General features: G+C 42.9%; 1 protein-coding gene across 2 annotated transcripts in view; it reads right to left on the bottom strand.

Moving 5' to 3' along the window:
- Positions 1-2,163: 2,163 nt before the first annotated feature.
- NLK (nemo like kinase) overlaps positions 2,164-14,384 on the bottom strand; it is a 96,271-nt gene continuing 84,050 nt past the window's right edge. The window contains exons 8-11 of one of the 2 annotated variants that reach the window (XM_082201250.1): positions 8,968-9,054; positions 5,999-6,197; positions 5,214-5,313; positions 2,164-4,138 (exon numbers count right to left, since the gene is read on the bottom strand). In XM_082201250.1, coding sequence (XP_082057376.1) covers positions 5,216-5,313; positions 5,999-6,197; positions 8,968-9,054 — 384 coding nt within the window. In that variant the 3' untranslated portion in view covers positions 2,164-4,138; positions 5,214-5,215. The remainder of the gene's footprint in view (positions 4,139-5,213; positions 5,314-5,998; positions 6,198-8,967; positions 9,055-14,384) is intronic. The other variant, XM_082201249.1, reaches the window with a different exon arrangement.

Here is a 14,384-nt window from a genome sequence, read left to right as displayed (position 1 = left end):
CAGAGAAGATTAGCATGGCCCCTGCGTGTCTGCAGCCTTCATTGCAGCTAAATAAGAATAGGATATTATTGATAATAATTCATTGCACTCCAGGAGGCACAGAACTGTTGAGCTGGGGAGGGTGGAAGAAAACTTAAAGAGTGGTGGTGTGATTAATAGCTTAATGATGTCCTGGTTAGGCTGAAAGGCAGCAACTGCCCAAAGGTCACCCAGGGATCTGAGCCCTGGTCTTCCAGGTCCTAGTTAAGACACTCTAACCCAGCCTTTCTCAACCTTGGGTCTCCAGATGTTGGACTACAACGGCCATCACTGCTAGCCAGCATGCCGAGTGGTCAGGGATGATGGGAGTTGTAGTTCAAGAACATCTGGGGACCCAAGGTCGAGAAAGGCACCTCTAACCTCCATACCACAATGGCATCCCAGGGTACACACCAGTTTTAAAAGCATCACCAGTCACTTGGGTACCATCAAAACCACTGAGATTTCCTATTAAGTTCCCATCAGTGCAATGGGAAGCTAGCATAGCATAGCAACTTGGATGAAGCTCATCTAACCTGACATTCAGACAGTTCGTCAATTCCTGCAATTAAGAGAGAGATTGTATTACTCTCTTGCCTGTAGTTAGGACCCAGAGCACACCGAAAAAAGGAAAACAAGACCCCACACCATTTTCAAGATGTGTTCGATGAAGATGGGTCCATTAGGACGAACAGGGTACTGCCCCACCAACCTAAACTCAGGCAGGCTCCATCTGCCTGCTTCCTAAAAAACAGCCCATGGCATGGGCTTTCCTCACAGCTTCCTCCTCCGCCTCCTCAGTTACCTTTGACAAACTCAGCAGTGCGGAGGGTGGGGACAAAATGAGAATTGGTTCTGACTTTACCCGCTGTTTGGGCTTCCTGCCTTGTGGCCCACCAAATCCAATGGGCAGTTGTCACTACTGTTTGGAACAGCAGTTATGGGACGTACTTACCATGGACAATACAACTACTCAGCTGACAGCAATAACCAACCCCAAATATACTAACAATTTATTGGAAGTGTGTGGCGGGGAAATACAACCCCCCAGATGGATTTTTCGCCAATACGATGCAACAAATCCTAAACGACCTGTGTTTAACCTCAATTATTCCTTTATTAACGGCACACAAACCATCCTTTGATGCATTCCTCTTCTTCCTATGATTTGTATGTTTCTAGTTTTACAACCAGACGGGCAAAGTTGAAGAGTCTTGGAGCATGGATGAGATGGTGATGTATGGAAAGAGGTTTTTGGATGTGCGAGGCAAAACAGACAAGCTCCACTGTTGGCACTCCAAATCCCAAGGGTTCCAGAGGGGCACTTAAAATAAATGCCAGTTTAGAATAAATCCAGTTCAGAATAAATCATCCCTAAGAGACGAGGGTTAAAATGTTTTGACTGTTCAATGGGGGGGGGGGAGGAGTAAGACAAGGCAATGAAAGTGCAGTAGTATGTGCTTCAAAGTGCTGTAGGGGCAATGCACATGCCAGAGGAATTGTGTACAGGTTTTTATATGAAAAGCACATTGAAGGGCTGCAGCTCAGTGGCAGAACATCTGCTTTGTATGCAGAAGGTCCTTAGTGCAATCCCTGGTGTTGCCAGGTAAGGCCAAGAAGAGCATTCCCAGTATGAAATCCTAGACTGCCACTGCTGCTGCCAGTCACAGCAGACAATACTGAGGTAGATGAGCCAACGGTCTGACTCTGTGTAAGGAAGCTTCCTTATAGGATGGAAGCAAGCAAGAGCAAAAGCTCCCTCACAAGCGAAATCTGCCCTCCCTATGGTAGCCTGATGGGCAGTGAGGATGGAGAATAGTAGTAGCCTCACCCACTTTCAGCTTCTATGGCTAGATCAGCCCCGACTAACCAGGAGGCCTTTAAGAAATATACTCTACCCCCAAGAGGAATGCAGCCCTCCACAGGAAGGATAAGTCTCTACCCCTGCCCTTGAGGTCCAGATCTTATGTAAGTCCAGCAGCTGGCAGGCAGCCTCTGAATGATCTGTTCATTTGACAACTCCATGTAGCAAACACAGCCCAAGTCCCACATCCAAGAACGTGGATTCAATATAAAGGAGAAGTCAGCAAGAGAATCCACAACCCGCCTCGATCAGATGGAGAACAGAAGACTTAGTCACGGTGCTTCTTTTGTTTGTTTCAAATGTCACATTTAATGTTTCCACCACTGTACTTCAAAATCTACATTGTACAAAGTGACCCGCAAGTGTGCCACATTTAACAGACCAACCTCTGAGATTTTACCTTTCATACCAGTGTCTTCTTGGGCTCATATTTAAGTTAAAACACGTTTTCTCATTCATTCAAGTGAATTGAAATGCTTCAGTTGGTTGTTGTTGTTCTTGTTGTTTTTAATTCCTCAGGAGCCACATAAAAAACAAAGATATTTCATAATCTTTGTTCGAGAAATTCAACGTTTGTCTCTTTCACAGCAAAATAATTACTTCATTGAAGTTAAAACTTCCAAAAACATAACTTAACTAATAGTATTCAGTTCCAGCTCAGATCACTCTTCTTGAAAATACTCTGCTAAATACAGATAACTTACAATAACTTTAACAGTTAATTGTCCATGACAAACACCAAGGTTTCTTTTTCTTTCTCTCACTCTCTCTCTCTCTCGAAATATCCCAGACCAATGTTCAAAATTTAAGACCATCCATTCATTATTTCTTTGTACAGGTGAAAAACAGTCTTCAATTTTTCTTGCCTTTTTTAAATATAAAAGTTGGGAGGGACATTCAAGTTTCAAGTCTCCACACTGAACTTAAAAATAAAAATAAAAATCATGTGGAGATAAACAAACCAAGTTGTATACTCCAGGAGGTAGAGGCCTTCAGTTTGTGTTCATATATATATATACACATATGCACAGAATAATTCAGTGTTTGAACAGAACACACACAAAAAAAGGAGTTAGCCAAAACGTAATAAAAGTCATTTACTACTGTGACATTTCAAGACTTCCACAGCTTTGCCTATGGACACAAATACAATTAACGTAATTCCCTATGTGCTTTTTTTTTGCGTTTTTTGCTTTTCTTTTTCGCTGACTGTCCAGTGCAGAATTAAAAAAAACAAAAAAACCCCACAATGTTTCACAGACCTAAAAATGTGCAAGCTACTTCCTCTCTTGCGCTCTCTCTCTCTCTCTCTCTCTCTTTACACAGCAATGGATAGCAAGATTCTTTGACAATATTAGCCCCGGAAATGGAATTATTTACACACATTTGCAGATGCACGCGGGAGGTGGGGTAGAAAGGGATGGTTTATGTAAGAAAAGAGCAGAAAAAACTTCTAATAAAAATAGATTAAATATATATATATTTATATATATTTATTTATACCAGAGGAAGGGGGGTTAAAAAGGAAAGGGGAAAGGAGTCTCATCTCTCCCTAGTCACAAACTCACTCTTTCTACTCGCAACATCTGATTGGAAAACAGCACACAATCACCCCCACTAGTGAGAAGCTATGTATAGGGTTCTTCTAAACTGCCAGATGACACTTGCCCACAGAAGCTGGGCTATTGTCATCAGGTGGGTTTCATGATTGGTCACAGTTTTTAAAACTTCTGTACTCCCTAAACTTTTTATTCTCTTGTTTTAGAAAAAAATCCCTAATCTTCAGGAATGGCTCAATATCAAAAATGACTTATCCACTTGGAAAAAAGAAGAAGAAAAGCCCCATCATTTATTTATTTTTAAAGCAACTTCCCCACCAATTTGGTTCAAACCCTCTGTTTGTTCAGAGCCAAGCAAGATTACAGCTGCGCTACAATTCATACTTTAAAAACAAAACATGTGCAACTCTGGATAAAATAATTTTTTTCTTCTCCTAAAAGCACAACCCCACCCGTGACAGGAATTTTAAAAGCCTAGTTAACATTTCTAAGTCTTATTCATATATCATACAAGGATAGTGGTTGTTAATTTAAAACTTCATTAGTAAAATTACAGTACAAGCATGATTAAATGTCCAGAATTGCAAATCCCAGAATCCAGTGGAAAGCTACATTATGTCTTCAGTAGTACATCTTCCACGTTTACTCCCAGACCAGTGGAGATGGAGGCATCTCGGACGGCTGAGCGACCGTGGAACTGGAAGGCAGAAAGACACAGAAGATCAGCGTTCACCTGCAAGAGGCCACAGGAACACAGAGAAGGCCACGCCGCATACTAGCATGGCAGTGGCACTTGCCACATGTCTGTGGGGCAGGGCGCGGGGCGGCAGGAGAGCCTTGGCAGCCAGAATGCACAGACTGCGGAAGAAATATCGCCCCCCGATTCGAGAGGTGTGACTGTGGTTGCTCAGAGACAGAGAGAGAGATAGTAAGGCCATATGTTGCAAAAGAAGGATCTGCCTCTTCGGCTGTATACATTCCATACACTGAAAGCACATACATGCCCACCAAGAGATTCATCTTAACTATAGTTTGTGAAGGTTCTTCTGAATTTTAATTTGGTGAGGTGCAAATTATAATTGTCAGGATTATTCAGAAGGGAAATGTGCTTTAAATGTCACTTTGTCTGAACGCTGTGCTCTTGCCTTACCTATTTCCCATTTTGGCTCTTGCAACCTTCCCCTCACATCCCAGTTCCCCTCACAACTCTCCTGTCAAGAGCAGGCTTACTCAAACTCGCCCCTCCAGATGTTTTTGGCCTACAATTCCCATGATCCCTAGCTAGCAGGACCAGTGGTCTGGGATGATGGGAGTTGTAGTCTCAAAACATCTGGAGGGCCGAGGTTGAGGAAGCCTGGTCAAGAGGCATTCAACGCCCTTGTTGATCACGGAGTGTAACTTAATTCCTTCCACCGGCTTCCTATCCCCTTCTCTGCTTAACACCAATTCCTTCTCCTGGATGAGTGGCTGACTACCGCTTTATGGAATGCTTCTACCACACCCGATCAAGTCAAAGAGGATTGTAACGCCATGAAAAAACCCCAAGGGAACAACTCGCCAAGTGCTCTCTGTTCCTGTTCTGTGGGGTTTGGCATGGCAGCAGCTTTTGCTGGACAAAATGTAATCATGGTAAACATTAAAGCACTCAAATAATACGTTAGGTGCATGGCTAAAGTTGTTGCAGAGCTCTTAATTCAAAGATTGACTTCATTTTAAAAGTTGCTGCACCACTAAAAAAAAAAGGTGAATGAATATCAGATGTGATTACATACAGTTACCTAATAAAGCTCTTAAAAGCAGCAGATTGCGGGTTGATGCACAGAGGCACTCTGTTTCCTTTCTGCTGTTCCAAAATGAACTGATGGATTATTTCTGAAAAACAAGAAGTGATCAGGGATGAAAGGAAGCAAACCCGACTTCACACAAGCTGATAAGAACTGCATAGTACATTAGGGTTGTACAGGGGGGAAGCATGCAAGAAAGTCGAGCGACACCACTTGAGAAACACAAACATTCATCAGATCAGGATGTACTGCAGGAGCCCAAAGCTCCTCACCTCCTGTCTCAGTTTGGTTTTTCTCAAAATATTCAGGAGTTCTACTGTGTTCTTTCTTTCTTTTTACTACTGAACAATCACACAAAGTGTAATTAGAGTGGTCACCTGCTTAAAGGAAACTTAAGTTGATTAACAGCATGAGCCATAGTCAATTAAGTAAGGAAATCTCTACAGTAATTAAAAAAACCTCCTCTTTGCTCTGAACATGCCTAGGAAAAACAGCAGCAACGTCTTGTGGGGCAGAAATCTGCAAAATGCTGAAACATTCCCATTTTGCACGTATTTCAGAACTCACAGGTAAAAGAGGGGCACCTCTCATACATAGAGCTGTAGTAAAGGATGCTCTCCTGGCACAATGTGCACACATATTACGTATGCTCTGCTTTATACACAAATATTATACATACCTAGCTCTGTGTGCAGCTTTATCCATCTGACATAACAACAAAGCAGTCAACAATAACCAAGAGGAATGAGACATTCCTAACCTAAAATACTGACCTTTAACCTGCCGAACAGAACTGAGGTTCTTTTCAAAAGTATCATCGAATTTGGGATTCGTGATGGGTTCAAAATCACTGGTGTAAACTCTTCCAGTAGAGGTGGAAAAACAACATTTACACATACAGGTATGATATCGCAAACGCCCTTCGTCAAGATATGGATGAGCTAAGGCATCCTTAGCGGATATTCTTTTGGACTGGAATATGAGGGGAGGGAGAGAAAAACACAATTAATTATTTTAAAGGGGGGGTTTTATTTGCTTTGCTCACACGTATTCACAACATGCAAATATAAAACTACCGTAATCATTTTTTCTAACCTCTGTGTACTACTACAAAAACCACTAGGAGGCAGTGTTTGCTTGAAATAGCCAGTGCTGCGAATAATTGAACTTTTCCCCACGTGGCAACAGGTGGCTCATAAGTTAAACCATATACTCTTCCTCACCCCACCCCACCCCACCCCACCAGAAATGCCTTCTGGAACAGTAGTTCTGATACTATTAAATTACTTTGTTGCAAACAGCCTCCAAGACTAAATTGACTCGCTGGACCCAAAGGGCATCTTATTAAGAGTGCTAGCTGTTTATAGATAGGTTGGATTAATATGTAAAACATATTAGGTGGGGAGAGAAAGAGAGAGAGAGAGAGAGAGAGAGAGAGAGAGAGAGAGAGAGAGAGAGAGAGATGGGGAGACATAGACATCCGTTTTATAGAGAAAGAAGGCATTTTCTGGGAGTCTGTACCTGTGAGGTTCCACCCGAAAGCCTTAAACTCATCGGGCCTGTCTACTCTCCTTACCTCTTGGAAACTTTGAAAGTTCATGCCTTGCCAGAGGTGTGAGCCATTGGGGCATTGAGTGCAAGAGCTAAAGCACTCTTGTCCTGTGGCTTTTTGCCTGCAGCCCCTGAGAGGAGAGACCCCCCCCCCAAGTGCACTCCTCCAAGAGAGTGTGGAAAAGTATTGCCTTTAATATCCCATATGGGGAAAAAGACATCCTAGGCAATCTGGATCTTCTGTGGAGCCTGTTGCCCCACCCCTCAGAAAACAACACAGAAAGGATTGATTTCTCTGAGGCTGAAAAAGAAGTCGAGGGTACGAAAGATCTTGCTGCCTGGGACTGTGGTGCTGCAGCTGCTGCTCTGGGCAAAGAAGCCCCTTCCCAAAGAGAGTATGCCAGCTAGCAGGGGGTTGGAGCTCAGCAGCCATTTCTGATGCAGTGGTACCTCGGGTTACAGACGCTTCAGGTTACAGACTCTGCTAATCCAAAAATAGTACCTCGGCTTAAGAACTTTGCTTCAGGATGAGAACAGAAATCATGGTGTGGTGGTGGAGGGAGGCCCCATTAGCTAAAGTGGTACTTCAGGTTAAGAACAGTTTCAGGTTAAGAACAGACCTCCAGAACGAATTAAGTTCTTAACCCAAGGTACTACTGTATTGTGATTGTAAGTTTGTATTGAACTGCATCAACTGTTTTGATGAATATGGTTGTTGTTGCTTTGCCTTATATGCTATTGTCTTTTTGGTACAATTATAGCAATTTTAAGAATTGCTACTTTTTAATGCTATTATTTTCATAATGTGAGCTGCTTTGTGCTAAATGTTGTTGTTGCAAAACCATTGTAAAAGTATTAAACTGAAATCAAGGCAAGCCTCTGATGAGTTTGGTATGCCTTCTTGCCCCCGAGCTTCCCATACTGCTTGGTTTTGAGGGAGGGGAGGTCTGCTTCCTAAGGGCCTGTTAACTCTGGAGCGTTGTAAACCAAAACAGTGACAGAATTCCTCTTTAAGGAGCCTCTGCCATACCTCTCACCACAGGCAAAAAAAAAACCCCAGGCATGCCAAATATGCACTTCCTTCCAGGAAGGTCTGAGCAAAGAGATAGGGCTTTTTGGAGGAAGGAGTAACTCATCTGCTGTCAGCATTCCACAGCCACCCTCAAGAGTCCTCTAGCCACAGGCTGCCTCTCAGTATTGCTAAAATGAAGGAAAGTCAAGGATGCTTCATGGAAAGTGAAAAGTTGAAGCCAAGAACAAAGGGCTCGAGACCAAAGAGGAAGGCACAGAGCCCCACACACAAGTGGCAAAAGGGAAGGGGGAAAAACCACTTGCTACAGAAAGGCAAGCGCCCACATGATGCCAATCAAGTGTTCTGCCACCAACACTTAAGCTGAAGAAGGGAGCCCAGGATGAGTCACCAAACACCTTTGCATGATAGAATCCCACTTCCCTTCTGAGGGTGGCCGGTTGTAAAGATAGAAAATCCACAGCCGGGTAGATGAGTTGAAAGGAGCTCAGATAAGCTCAGGCAACAGAACTGTTTTAAAAGCAGTGTTTGCTTGCAGAATGAAGAAGACGAAATGGAGACCCATGAAGATTCACAAGCGGCTATGGAAATCTGCAAATTTGACATGCACCTGTGTTCCAGTATGAAATGGGGAACTATGTCCACACAGCTTCGTTGAAACGGTTTTTCATAGAGTGAGGACTGGGACTCATGGATGTGCTCTGTTTAAGCCCAGTGTCTCCTACTCTCCTTTCAGTGATATTGGAGCAGTTTCCCCCTTCACCTTCCCTCAAATGGGGATACTTGTGACCAAACAGTAGTTGTCACAAACCAATGGGTACAGGGTGGGCCTTTTGCAGTTGTTTGTGTGCCTCTTTCAAGATGGCTGGGCTCACGCCTTCGCACAAGGATGTGCTGATCATGCCCTGGAGCCATCCGGGCAAACCTCCTCGGGCAAGCTTTAATCATCCAAGAGGGGCAAGGGCTGAGAGAACACATGGCTGGCCGCATCATCACAAGCACCTTGTCCACGTGACCAGGCTGCATCAGTGAATGTGGACATGGTGTCAAGATTGCTATGGAGCCAAGCGACCTTAACTCTCTGTGCACACACAAATATATTTTTTGATTTCCATCCATTCCCCACCCTTTCAAAATGCAGAACACGAAGCACCAACTCACTGGATCAAAGACCAACATCCTACAAAGGAGATGAACGGCTTCATGTGTAGCTTGGCTGGATAATGTATACAGGACAGGAAGGGATGGCTGTGAAAAGAAAGAGAAAACAGGCTGAGTCTCATCTGATACATGCAATTCACCTTTAACATAAAAACCCAATGCAATTGTGCTACTTGTGTGAAGCCCAAATCTGAGCACAGGGGGACAGAAATGGGACAATGTGCTAAGCTCCTGTCCCCAGTCACCATTCAAAATGTGGAGGGGAGAGGTCTGCAGCAGAAAACATCCATGTAGGGTTCTCAAGCAACTCAGATCCCCAATCATGCAGATTGTAATTCATGTGGGGAACTTTGCACGGGTAGTAGGGGCTCAGACCTTGCCCTTTCACAAGTGAGGGCAAGGCGGGAGGAGAGCTTAGCATGCCAGTTTTGTCTCTCTGTGCTCACAGGAAAGTTTCACATATGAACAGAACACCTACAGACACCTAGAGCAGGGGTGGCTAATTTGCGGCCATCCAGATATACTACAACTCCCATCATCCATGGATATGCTGTCTGGGGCTGATGGGAGCTAGACTCCATCTGGAGGGCTACAGGTTCCACATCCCTCTGCTAGAATCCACAGAGGTATACAAGAAGAGCTCTGCGGGATAAAAGCAAATGTCTCATTTCAAAAACTCATCAAGCCAATCCCACCTTCATTTTCTCATAGTAATATGCATTTGCTTTTTCGCAGAGCTGCTAGAAGACTCGATTTTAACTTTCTTAAATGAAGGCAGGCAGGGGAAGAAATGCAGGAGACGACCCTGCTAAAACTGAAAAAAGAAAAGGAAAAGAGCTCAGAAAAGCTCATCTTGTATCTTTTAAAGTTATTGTTAAAATAGGCCTATTATCTGGAGCAGAATGTGGGTTCAAAACCCCTCAGTATTTTGTTTCATTCAATGAAGCAAGTTTCTAGGTTTTCTAGGTTATGGAAATGTGTGCATAAAAGGAGATAAAGAGGACAGCATTTCTAAGATTTAATCACTGCAGTTCTCTTAGAATTGTGAGGGTAAACTGGAATTAACACGAAAGTGAGAAATTGGGAAATTGAGGTTGGTTGTTGAACAAAACTGAAATCATTATAACAAAAATGACTTTATTTCTTTTTGAAATCAAACCTTTATTAGGCATTGTACAGATAAAACCATAAAAGAAAAAGTAACATATAAGTGACTTGAAATATATGTAAAAAGGCAGCGGTTGGCTACAAACATATATATATATATACATATAGAGTCAGTGATTTTCCTTGTTAACCTGCTCCTTGGAGGGCTGCTACCAAAAACTCAGCTACCCCCGCCGTTACCCTTTGGTCAACGTCGGATAGGCAGAATCCCACACATTCACCTTGTTGGGGTTCCAGGCCACCCAGAAGAGGGGACAGCACGCGTTGACGGAGCGTACTGTACAATGGACAATGAAAGAGAATATGCTCTACGGTGTCCGGGACATTCATAGAGCATCTGCAGAGTCTCTTGTTTCTAGGGATGTTTTGATATCTTCCCCAGACAAAAGCTGAGGGAAAGACATTCAACCGGGCCAGCATAAAAGCCCTACGTTGGGCTGGGATTGTTAATTTAGTGACGTAGTTGGCTCTGCTATCTAAGATATTTAAATCATAGAATACGGGGGAGCAAATTTTGTTTACTGCTGCCATAATATTTTGTCTCTCAACATCCTTTAATCTAGTTAGGATATTATGGAAAATGTATTGCTCATTAGAATTGTATAGGGGCTCCAGCTCGATGCCTAAAGATTCAATCTTTTTTTCAAGGTACCAAGCTACCAGACTTTATTTCTATAACGAGTTAGATGGAGTGGAGAAGCCAGTTAGGTGGGGGGTTTTTTTGGGTTTTTTTGAGTGGCGGCCCTGCTAGCTGAAAATCCAAGGTCAGTTGATTCCTGCATTCCAGAAATCTGTCAGGTCTCCAGCATCCCCTCCTCCCATTTTTGTTCAGTAAGGATTCCTGAAGCTTAGAATCTATGTAAGTATTCATATATATCCTCATTTCGGTCACTGATATTGTGCAGTAATGCTGTACATAATTGGTAAATTCTATATATTTAAAGGTATGTAAACTCATCAACTTGCTGAGTGAACTTTTTACAGTCTCTTTCTTCCCCACCCTCAGACACGCATCTTCAGTGGGAAGATAACCTGAGCCAAACCTACAGGGGTGTTAAAAGGTCATTGAAATAATGTTCTAAGGGCTTCACACAAGTTATCTATCTACTACCTACCCACCCACCCACCCACCTACCTACCTACCTGCTAAGTATTATTATTGTTCATTTGGAGGACATTCCTCCAACCATTCACAATACTACTCTTCATTGTCAGCAGTCTCTCCATGCATGCACATGCACACTCAAGCGTACACACACATAGCATCCAATGAACACAGACATTCTTACTTAGAATCTCCCTAAGAAACATAAGAACAAGGATTATGCTATGTGGTATTTTTAGACCACAAAACCCAGGTTTTCATTTATTTTAATTTTAAGCTTACTATCTTAGTCATAAGTTTCTTCAGAATGGGTTTTGGTTACTTCCCCCCCCCCCCCTTTTTACATACCCATGCTTGAGCTCAGGAAATGAAGTACTGTACAGTGGTGCCTTGGTTCTCGAACTTAATCCGTTCTGGGAGTCTGTTTGACTCCGAAACCGTTCGAAAACCAAGGCACGGCTTCCGATTGGCTGCAGGAGCTTCCTGCACTGAAGCAGAAGCTGCGTCGGACGTTAGGCTTCCGAAAAACGTTCGTAAACTGGAACAGTTACTTCCAGGTTTGCGGCGTTTGGGAGCCAAGCCATTTGAGAGCGAAGGTACCACTGTACCTCTCCAAAACTACTGTTGCTATTCTCAGAACCATGTTTTGGGTGAAAATGCGCATTATGGGTCAAATTACTTTTGCTTCTTTCTTAATGTATATTAAATTCCGTTCACAGAACAAGCAAGTAATGCTGCCCTCTTTTTGTATAAAGACACTAGTATTTATTACGTTGACAAACTGATTTTCAACCAAGATGGACACACAGCAACTTATTAGTTAAAGCCCATCACAATTTAAGGTACAACATAAGCCCATGGTTTGAGAGAGAGGTATATGAGGAGAGGAAGGCAGTGGCTGGCTTACTAGACAGCCATTAGTTGTAGTCACCAACACAGGGCGCACCCCACCATCCTCTGGCAGATAATGGGCTTGGGAGAGAGGCATGGTGTGATATCACAAGTGTAAAAGGAACAGCAGGCGCCTCTTCTCCAAGCAGTGTAAAGACTCCTGCTACTTACTACCTTCTCTTCAACTTTGCCAATATTTTTGGGAACAGGGATCTGCAGAAAGCCACACAACCTGTTTGCTGGGGGGCCAGAGCCGCTTGCTCCTAGCAAAATTATTTGTGGAGACTTGTGTGCATATGGCGGAAAGAGAATGTAGCCCCCAGGGCAGAGTTTGCAGCTCCCTGTTCTAGCTTCATGTTTGGTTCTTGCATTTTGATCTGCTCTTGCCAGAGCCACTTGGCTACTTTATTCCTTCTGCTGAACCTTCAAACTCTCTCACACCCCCCCAAGTCAGTGACCTCCCTAGAAACAGAAGACTCTTCTGCACAATGAAAGATGTTTCGCTAAATATTGCCAACATCTATTAGGGCCATATGAACTACAGGAGATCAGGGACTACCCGTTGGAGATTATGGTGCGGAAGCATTTTGGACATTGGCCCTCCGTTCTCACCCTTACTTTCCAGTGGCTCATCCTAACAGTATCTACTGTCCAACAAAAAGACTAGTAGAAGCTATGCTCTTCTGAGTCACTATGCATTGGATCAAGGATGCTGAGAGATTTCAGCCTGAGGGTGCCTGATCTTAAAATTAGAATGAGAGCACAAGGGGGGAGTGGGGGAAACAGCTCCAAAATTAAAAGTAATTTTCACAGACAAAAATAGCCCTGACCTCTTTATGCAAATCTAAAAGCCTTGCCATTTTCTTTTTAAAAAAGAACATTGCCTAAAATTCTGGGCTTTGAAGCTGTTTGTTCTCCAGCACTTCCTACACTATCATTTCCTTAGCATGGTGCTTTTTCTTTTTTTAAAGAAATCATCTGCTTTCCTATGCAAATATAAAAAGCAAAGCTTATTACAAGAGGTCTAGAGTGTGCAGGTGCTGGGAAAAAACCATTAGGAGCAAAGAAAGGCAGGGGGGAGGAGATTATATAAGAGTTTTCCTATTAATGGAAGATGATTAATTGTTATTGGTATGTGGGAGGAATATGCTGTATGCCAACCAAGGACTAAAACATACTCTGCCTGAAATATGATGAAGCAATCAAGCCTTTGCCTTATCTATTTATGGGAGAACATTAATAGAAAAGGTTAGGTGCTACAATAGCTTTATAGAAGCTGGCAAACTGTATTAAATGTTTCATGAAAGCTGTAGGGGAAGCTCCTTGGGCAAGACATCTTACACCTGCCACAGTTTATCCCCACCCCAAGCCAAAAAAGGCAAAAAAAGCCAAGTGAGAATGAATGCTCTGCAGGGATGCAGAGGATAACTATTGATTTATATCACATATTCAAACTGCTATAAAATCAAGCATGTCTTATATGAAGCTGCATTGTGTAAGTAACAGGGAGAGGTTACAGCTCACTGGTACAGAATCTGCTTTGCATGTTGAAAGTCCTAGGTTTAATCCCTGGCATCTCATCTTAAAGTTGGGTAGGGACCCTGCCTAAAACTCTGACCGAGAAGGACGAATGGGTCTGACTAAGTACAAGGCAACTTCCTATGTTCCTATGTCAAGCCACTAGTCCACTTAGTCTGGTACTGCCTTCTCCGACAGGCAGGGTCTTAGGCAGGACTTTTTGCCCAGTTGTCCTTTCAGGGAATTATTTAACAAGTGTGTTCAAAAAGTGGGATTCACCACTCAGGTAGCAGGCCTATCTCAGGAACTGCAAAATTGACCTTCTGCTAATATTCATTGCTCCTCCATTGTATTTACATACACAATGATTGATCCGTTCAATTATGGTAGCCTAAGAAAACAAAGTCTTCATCTACAGAGAGGTTTCCTGCCCTATTTTTCTTCAAAAGCTCTAATAAACTTATAATTCCTTAGCTGTATTATTTATGGCCCTGCATGCACAAAATCATAGCCCTCTATACCCAATTCTACCAGAATTTCAGTGAACTGAAGTTTTCCTTTTTCTTTTTAAAGGACACAGAGCTTGTTTGTGAGCTGGGACTGTTCCATTTGAGCTTCACATTTATCAGAATTACTTGTGCAAGTTAACATCCTCTGTTGAAGCAATACATTTTCTTGAATGAGGCAGCTGCTCCTCTACAGATTTACAAGTCATTTTATAGTCTCCAAGCATTAT

This window comes from Podarcis vaucheri, assembly GCF_965113315.1.
Source record: "Podarcis vaucheri genome assembly, chromosome: 15".
NCBI classification, from domain to species: domain Eukaryota; kingdom Metazoa; phylum Chordata; class Lepidosauria; order Squamata; family Lacertidae; genus Podarcis; species Podarcis vaucheri.
Note: the sequence above shows the minus strand (reverse complement) of the source record. Positions and strands in the feature narration are given on the sequence as shown.